At 48.3% G+C, this 9187-nt stretch overlaps 1 protein-coding gene across 5 annotated transcripts in view; it reads right to left on the bottom strand.

The window, feature by feature from the left end:
• The window catches only part of ABCC5 (ATP binding cassette subfamily C member 5), a 52696-nt gene extending 47232 nt beyond the window's left edge, over positions 1-5464 (bottom strand). For 4 of the 5 annotated variants that reach the window (XM_076341218.1, XM_076341216.1, XM_076341220.1 and 1 more), the window contains exons 1-2: positions 5392-5464; positions 3774-3948 (exon numbers count right to left, since the gene is read on the bottom strand). In XM_076341218.1, the coding sequence (XP_076197333.1) occupies positions 3774-3902 (129 nt within the window). In that variant the 5' untranslated portion in view covers positions 3903-3948; positions 5392-5464. Of the gene's footprint in view, positions 1-3773; positions 3949-4469; positions 4558-5391 lie in introns of those variants that run through there. The other variant, XM_076341217.1, reaches the window with a different exon arrangement.
• Between the last annotated feature and the right edge of the window lie 3723 nt (positions 5465-9187).

Genomic DNA, 9187 nt, shown 5'->3' on the forward strand with positions numbered 1-9187 from the left:
CTTCATTCAGAAGAGCCATGCCCCCACATACAATAAGCCCAATTAGTATGGTATTATGCATTGGGAACACATAGTTAACAACCTATTTTGTAAGCTACATTAAAGTCTCCAACAAAGACTTAAAAATCAATTGTTATAAGAACACACTGCAGAAACTTATTCATGAAGTGAATATATGCATTCACAAGCTGAATAAAAATTGTTTCTTGAATTTCAGTCCCAGAGTGCCTATTTCAGAAGTCCAAATTTCTATAGCAACATTCCCATTAAGCACCAGGAAATGTTGGATTATACCTACTTATATTGCAGCATGATTTCAATTATGATTCCAGGAAGCCTATTTGAAAAGCTCCTGTCTTTCAAAGAAGTGATCTTTCAGGCTGCGACCAAACAGTGTTTAAGCTTCTAAGGAAAGAATTGCAAATTTTTTCATTATTGTCATGAACACCCATTACAGTATCCTTTCAGCAGGAAACCTGAACACCAGTATGGAGGTTTCAGGACAGAAAGAGCAAAGTTGAATACAACCTTTATGCAAGGCAAAGAAGAGAGACATACAAAAAGGTTCTGGGACCTTGGCTCAGTAGTAAAAAAGGTCTTACACTTATAAAGATCTTCATCAGGCAATCAACTAGTCTTGTCCACTTCAAGTTAAGAAGGATGTATAAAAACACAGCAATACAGGCAACAGGAAAACCAGTGAGTCATGTTATTGATCAGCCAAATGTACCTGTAGCCCTGCCAGAAGTGGTCACCACCACTGGCTATTAACCAGTGGTCCTTAACTACGAGACACAGCATGTTCCTGTATCCTCCTCAGAGGGAACTACACAGTTCTACCTTGCTCTACAAGGTATGAGGTACCTATGCAACATGTTAGCAAGAAGTCTACCTCATGCAGTATAAGTTTGCTGCAAAACAGTCCCAAACTGGCATTCCACAAAGATCTGAAGTTAGTGGTGAAATAACATCCTTAATCTGCTTGCAGCTTGTTACTTGAGATACTGAGATCATGCTTACAGGTTTGTCATTTTCTGGTCAAGCCAGTTCAAATCCTGAACTAGGTTTTCTACAAGAAATTTGAGAGTCCCAAAGTCTCTATTGATGGCACACTGGACTGTTGTCCAAATGACATTACAGTTCCATTACAGCTTGACCCCTCTATCTGAACTGCTGTGGTCCTACCCTTCCTCATCACATCAGCCCTCCATTGCGTTCTGTCACCAGCTGTGCCAACATGTGCCCAATAAGCCAGCTTAGGCATCTGACCCAATCCCAGGTTTCATAAAGGATAAAGTAGTGAACATCACAGCCCCTTCTCTCCCCTTGAAACACCATTTTCTTAACAGCTGAGCTACAGCTTCTACCCTTTTGTTACAGGCAGAGAGGAAGTGCTTGACCAAACAGGCAAAGCTCAGCCTTATGAAAGGGAAGTCTTTGCTTATCCCCGTTACCAAAAGTATAAAGCATCCCAAGTGATAAGGCCAAGAATGCTGCTGAAACCAGAGCTTGTTTCAACTAGAAAGGAAGAAGCTTGGTACACATGAACATGTAACTTAGATAAGGTGTTATGAATACAGCTCCTTTTACTTAACCCTCAGTATTTTGCAAGTAAGCAGGATTTAATCTCACTGACACACAGCAACAAATTCAGAGCTGTTTGCATTTATGGATTGCATATATCCAAGCTATAAGGCTAGCAAAACAAAAAGGGTACCATGTTTGAGCTAAAAGTTAACTCAACCCTGGCATATTGAACAAGATACCCATTTTACTTGCTAGTTAACCTGTCAGAGCTAGCTGATTCTATTAGCAAGAAAAGTAAGTTCATTCCTCTATTCAAAGAAACCAAAACAGATAAAGTTCCAGGTAAGAACTAGGGTGAGCATTTTCTAGCATCAGTAATCACAAATTTTACAGAATCCCTGTTTTGCAATCAGCTATCTGGATCTACTACCCTGCAGTCATAGGCAGCAAATCAAGTAGTAGAGGTAGAAGGGTAAACAAGACTACAGCAACAGAGTTAAGCTGACCTGAAGCTGCCTCAAAGTTAGAGATTTTAATGCCACACTGTACAGATGTGCAGGACTTAGCTTACTTTCAGCCTTCAGAAAAAACCAAACACACCGGTTTGATTGATTTCATTCATTTAAAAGTTTAAGGTAAAATTAGGATTTCTTCCTGAGGAGTTAAACCAGGCATCAACATGACTAGATGATGCAGACCAACAGGCAGAGATAACATACTATGATTACTGCTTAACTCCACTGCCACTGGTCAGGAAACAAAGCTGTCCACCAATGGCATCACTGTTGTCACCAGTAATTTGACAGAGCAGATTTTTTACTGGATGGTGTACAGTGGATGGCAAGCCCATGACATCAACATAAATGCCATTAAGAACCTGCACTGTGACTCCAGAGGGCTCTTAGTTCTGCATCAGTGCCTGTTCTAATGCAAGCAGACACTCTACCTTCCTCTGAACACTGTCAGCAATAGTCTGCTGAGTCATAGAGCCTGTAGGGACACGAGGAGCTGCAGGGCCTGCAAGTGCAAGCTGCACTCAGCCTGCTGCAGAGCAGATCACTCCAGTTTCAAAGAACAGCAGTGCAGCACTGTTAGCCCACATAAAAAACACCCGGCAAAACCCTTTAAACCCCAGTGAAACAAGGTAAGCCTTATCTGAAGTACATAGTCTCTCAGTGTCTAATATAATGCAGTAAAACTTAAGCCTTTTAAAAAAACCTCCACAATTTCTCCATACAAGTAAGGGGAGTTCCCCTGTTTCCAACCCTCTCACACCAGGGCTGTCACAGGCATCTATATGGAATGCCCAGCAACACATTTGCAAGCACCTTGTCATTGAAAAAAATGAGACATAGGCAGTATTAACTTTATTTGTTTGGCTCCACAAAGTTCTACATTAGTATTTTAGAAAAGGTTAAGCACAGGACATACAAGAAAATATTTCAGTGCTAGCATTCAGAGCAGCTAATATTTTTAACCATCTTCAGCTTGCACAGGTTATTGGTTTCAGACCATACATTTCACCAGCGTGGGTGTTTCCACATATCTGAGCATTTTTTTTGCCCTATAGCACTTGGTATATGCACTCATTTCAGTGCAAACAAGCTCTAAAAATAAGAAGCTCAGAACAATGACATGCAAAGCTCTAAGCCAGTGGTTATTTCAAGACCCAGCTCTCAAATTAAACTAGAAGTAATTATGACTGCACCTCACCATGTTAAATATACAGATGCACAAGAAACAGTATTCAATACAGATTACTTCCATCTGAGGGAAAAAAGTAAAAGTCTTGCTACTAGAGCAAGCTAGACATCTGCTTTAGAAAATTAATCCTTGAGAAAAACATGGCATGATTAAGAGTTTTTTCAGCTGCCAACACTGAATGCTGCATGATTTGTGCTGAGCTCTTCACTGTTCTTACTTGGTTGTAAAGATTCTCGTAAGTACAAAAGCTTAAAACATTTCCTGGATTCACATCAAGATCTGAATACTAGGAAAAAGTCTGTTTTGTTCAAATGTTACTAAAAAGCCACATTTAAAAGTGAAAAATGCTTAATAAGTGCTCAGACTTGTTACTAAGATAGCTACAGTACCCCTTGGAATGACCTCTTCCAAACAAAAGGGAATATTCATTATTGACCTTCAATGCAGTGAATCTACAGAAAGCTGGCACAGCAAAAAGGCTGCTGCTGCATGTAATTTAATAAGCATAGATGGCAACACAAACAATGAAAAAATAAACTGACCTTATGTTTAGCATGCTGAAATTTTGACCCTTCCTGCTCTTCATGCTGCACCGAGTTCGCTCGCTCTGTCACACTTCTATACCCAGGACTGGGTATAATGTACTCTTTTCCTATGTCGATGTCTTTCATCTTCTGTAAACGCCAGGGTTTACACGTGTATTTTCACCTCAAATATCTGAAAAATAATTAAATTCCACTTCATTATATGCTATGCCCAACATACCAGTTCCTTTTAGTCACCTAGTTTTAAAGTTTATTTTTGAAATAAAAATCAGAAAGCAATTGTAGGAGAGGTTTATTACAACAGGACTGTAATAATGTGACTTTGGAAACCCACACAAGACTAACTTCTCCTGAACTAGTTCAAACATACCCTGAGGTAACCAAATAGTACAATGACTCTCAATGCACTAGAGTACTGTCATACTTCCTCCCTTAGAACTCTGAAATACAATTATGCAATCTGACAGATTAAAGTAATAACTACAGTATTTAGTTGAAACCTTGAGAAACTTGACTTGGAAGATCAAACCCCTGAAATCTTCTGTCAGCGTCTAAAGTTGCACATACCCAACAACTTACCAGTACAAAGTTTTGTAAAACTGATCTCTCTAGAGATATCACATGATAAAATTAGTCATTCCACACACACTCTAGAGAAAAATATATTCATTCTCTATAGCATTATTCACTTACTCCATAGGCTTGCGCTATCATTAAGCATGAACATGCACAGGAAGGAGTCACATCTTCAGTGCTGCAGGTTTTCCCCTCAACCTATCAAATTGCACTGTAAGGTCAGAAGGAGAATCAGAGTCCCGAAAAGAAAATCACCTCCCACTGCAAGACTTTGTTTTATAAGTCTGCTTTATTGCGTTCTGTCACTTGCCTTAAACTAACACGATGGAAGAAGCCTGATGAAGTTACATTAGTCATAATCTGCATCAGCGGGTTTGGCTTGGTGCACTGGGCTACCACCTCTCCGCCACCTGCAGAAACAGCCTCCTTCCCCCATCCGCTGACAAGTCCCCTCCAACGCAGCCCTCCAGCTGCTCTCCAGCAGCCAGCCCCAGCTCACCGGCCGCCCCCCACCCTGCACAGCTCGGCGCTGCTCCCACACCCCCGGGGCCGTATGTGTCAGCGCCGGGCGAGGATGCTGCAGAGCAGCAGGTCCCGGGGCTGCTGCACCCTGCTGGCTCTCCATCCCTCCTGCAAGAAGGATGCGAGCCAGCCTCCCCCGACCTGCCACCCCCCAGGCAACCCGGGGGTGGGGGGGTAGCCCCCCCCCATGCCCCCCCGCGTCTCCGCCGCACCGGCGTAAACAGGAGGGGCCCTCCCCGTTCAGGGACAGATTCCCCCCACTCCAGCCGGGGTGGGACGGACAGCGATGGCCCCGAGCTGTCGGCGGGAGAGGGCACAGCGCAGCCCTCTCCACCGGGGGGGGGGGGGGGGGGAGGGGGGGCTGAGGCTGCTCGACCGGCCTCCTCACACGAAAGGGGGCGGGGGCGGCAAAGCCGCCTCCTCAGCCGGGCGGCGGCCCCCTCACCCACACAAAGGGTCGCTTTCCACCCCCACCCCAGCACCCGCCCCCGGTAACGGGCGGGGCGGTCCCGCTCACCTCCGCCCGGCGACTACCCCCGCTGCGGCTTCTCCACTCAGCGGCCGCGAAGCCAAACAACATCCCTTATAGCGGTTCCGGCGTCCCCCTTGCGCCTGCGCGGGGAGGGGGGCGGGGGCTGCCGTGGCCGTCCCTTCGTGGCGCCCCACGGGAAATGTAGTCCTCGCCTCCGCGCCGGCCGCCCAATGGCTGCAGGCCTGAGAACTACGTTTCCCAGAAGGCCCCGCGCCGGCCACCTCCGTTTGGCCACCCCTCCCAGCCGTGCCCCGCCTACTTCCTTCCCGCCGCTCATGCCGCAGCGTGGGGGGTCTGGAACGTTCGCCGCCGGCCGGCGCGAGCCGCCGGGGTGGGGCGCGCGTCCCGGGGCAGCGCGCGCGGCGCGGCAGCAGTGCGATGCAGCGCGCTGCAATGCCAATGCTAATGCTAATGCGGTGCAACGCGGTGCAATGCAGCGCAGCGCAGTACCGCGCACCCCGTGCAGTGCGGGGAGGACGGGGCGAGCCGCCTGCCCCGAGCGAACGTGGGGCGGGAAGAAGGACCCCGCTCTCTGCTCGGGCAGCAGCGCACAAAGCCGAGGGACCACAGCCGAGCTGTGGGGAGGACGAGGGTGATCTCGGTCCCCGCCCCGTCCCGTCGCAGGCGCTGCCGCGGCGCGGCTCCCGGCAGCGGGAGCTGCGGCAGGGCGCTGCCTGGTTTGCAGAGGCGGAGCGGCGGCGGCCGGAGCGGTAGGAGCTGGCGGCCAGAGCAGGAGAAGCGGCGTCTCCGGCTTCAGCTGCGGTTGCACCCGCCTGCTCTGCCGGTTGGTGGTTTGTGCCAGCCTGTCACTTAGTGCCGGTTATTTACAGCCTTTCTGCAGGGGAAAGTGCGGCTGTGTCCTTATCTGGGGCTTAACCTTTACCACAGCTGGGGCTGGAGTGTTGGCTTGTGCGTGCAGCAGCTGTGTCACCCCTCGGCCACGGCCGCAGGCCTGTGATGCTGTTACAGCAAGCCAGGCTTGGAACAGGACATGGGGGAGGCAAGGAAAGCCCCTGCTGTGCCCCTCTGAACGGATTCAGACCAGCTAAAGGGACTGTGAACTTGTCCCAGGGCTTTCCCAGGTCAAGCTTTGCCCACTGAAAGGGATGGAGCAGGGGGGAGGAAAACTACAGCTGCGCATCCATGTGTGGCGGTGGCCGAGGGGCAGCAACGGCCCTGCTCCCCCAGTAAAGTGTGACACAGGGTATCCAGCCCCCGCCTCCGGGAAGTGGGTGAAGGAGGAGATGGACACAGATGCATTTCCCTTCACAAAGGGCTGTGAATATCCTTAACAAACCCTGAGCTGTAGCTTCTCCCCTGCTGTGTTTAAATATCCTGTCCTCATCTGACATCTTCTTTCCACTAGCCAAATTTGGCCGATGTCTCATTTAAGTGGTTTATATAACAAGTGCCTGTTTGCACCACAGTCCTTGCTCTCCTGTCAGGAATGTTTGTGAGAGTCAATTTGATAGAAAAGCTGAAATAAACTCAGGTAAAGCATAGAGATGGGAATCTGGAAGTAAAACTGGACCCTGAATATTCCTTCCAAGTCCACAGGCCAGCAGTACGAGTAAAAGGCATCACCATGCAAAGCAACGATTCAAGGACACCCTTAAGGCACCAGAGGATCCCTTCAGAGCTCCCTGACACATGGTAACATGTCCTGCGGAGCTCCGACTCCATTTCTGACAAAAATGAGAATCGGCTCCATTGCAGGTGCCCTAATATTTTGGGACAGAAGAATTGACAGACACACAGAGGCAGAGCCCTTCCCATGACAAAGAAGCTGAGAGCACACGTGGCTGCTGCATTTTCCCACAGTCTGTTCCCCAGAACTCACGCAATTTCAGATTGGTTTGGCTGAGATTTTATTGGGGAAGAAGCTGCAAGGTGCACTTCATGCTTTATAAATGCTCTGTCCCAGCAAAGGGTGGATTTTAAGACAGAAGCCAGCCATTAAACAGACCTTTGTTTGCATCAAACACGCTGGAGTGTAGGGGTAAATAGCTGTGCAGTTACTGAGCTATATAATTAAACAGCATAAACAGAAAGGACAAAGTATGAATGATGGCGAGAATTAAACTGTGTTAAAGCTTCAAGGTGAATCACTTGTATTGTATTTTAGGGTGTTGACCTGAAATCGTTCTGAGCGTGAGCATGTCTTTGGCCCCTGGGCAGTGGAGGAAACCAGAGCTGCTTTTCAGAAGTGGCCGGCTGTTTTTGAGCTGATGACATGTTGAAGCCCAGAGGCTCTGCATCATGTGCCTAGAGGGAAAGAAGAACATGAACCTCCATTATGCCAAAGTGATGCAAAATGTATTGGGAAAGATGAGCAGAGTGTTGTTTAAGCCAAGGGAGCCAGGGCCCTGCCTACACTTGTTCTGTCCTCTATTTCCCCAGTGCTGGAGCAGATCTGAGAGTTAAAGGGCGTGCGTGAGTGCTAGCAGAAAACTGTGCTGGTAAATAATGATGTGTACACTCCACTCAGACTAGCGATGGGCCGGTGGCAGCATCAACTGCGTTTTCACACCTGTGGTCCTGCAAGTGTACGTGCTCCCTTAGTATGATGGTGGGAGGAAAACGCTTATGTAGGCATAACCCACTTTTAAGTGTGTCACGAGTCTCCTCCAGTGTTTGTTCTAAAGGATATAAATGTACTGGTGCTACCAACCAAAGGAGTTACATCTTTAGCTCCAGTGGCAGCAGCTAATGCTTTTAGTGCTGCAAGTCCTGGATTCATCCCTGCGGGATGGCAGCTGTTACATAAATAAGGCCTGTGCAGTATTAAAATTTGCCCTGATTCAAGATCTGGGATTTGCCATAATCAGCCCTGACTGCAGCAAGAAAAGCACAGCCAGACTGAAGAGGCAGCGGCAGCTTCAAAGCCAAGGCCTGCAGACCATGTGGGCTAGGAAGCAACACCTGACAATTAGTTTTCTTAGAGGTGTACAGAATCTACACCACCCCACCCCAAAACAAACATCAGCAACAAATTTAAAGCAACGCTTGAAACAAACTGACTTGAGCCATTGGAGCTGATAATAGGGCATCAACGGGTTGACCAGGAAAACCAAGGCTCAGTTTGTGGGAGTGATGGTCTTTATTTATCCAACTCGACTACCACATCTTTCCCCAGAGGATCTGAGGACCTGCTTCCGCCTCCTGGGGAATATGGAACACGTGCTGCCCGGGCATCGTAACTGAGCTGAATCTTGGACAGAAATGTCCTTCCAGGAGATCTTCTGAGCTTGAGGAGCATTGCAGCGCTAGTTTGGGTTCACAGCACTGCAATTAAGACCAGAATCTCGGCCACACAAAACCCTGTTACACACACGACTGCAAAGCAGAGAGTTACTTGTGCACCAATGGGATCCAAACACCTGGCAAGCCCAGAAGATGCTGGCTGCACAGGTCGGGTGGGGGGAGCAATGGGGTGGTGCAGTCACTGTTTTACTACTAGCAAAAAATTGCAATGAGGCAAAAAAAACCCCAGCTTTTCTCTTTGCCCTGAAGGAAAAGATAGCCCCCAAAGCAGCAGTAAGATGTGATTGGACTGATGTCCATGGAGATACGTGGAATACCAGGACATGCCTTGGGCTAACAGGAGTGGAGAGCTGTCACGTCAGGCTTGCCACCCGCCCAGCGCCTCCTTCCAGACCTGTGGGCTCTGCGAGGCTGGCTGGGGAGAGCGACATGCTTCAGTCAGAGTGGATGGTGCTTGAGGAGGCGTCTTCCTTTGACACAAATCTGGACACCCCTGTGGAGAGCTGTTCTTCCCTTT

The sequence above is a fragment of the Aptenodytes patagonicus genome, chromosome 6 (genome assembly GCF_965638725.1).
Source record: "Aptenodytes patagonicus chromosome 6, bAptPat1.pri.cur, whole genome shotgun sequence".
In the NCBI taxonomy this organism is placed as follows: domain Eukaryota; kingdom Metazoa; phylum Chordata; class Aves; order Sphenisciformes; family Spheniscidae; genus Aptenodytes; species Aptenodytes patagonicus.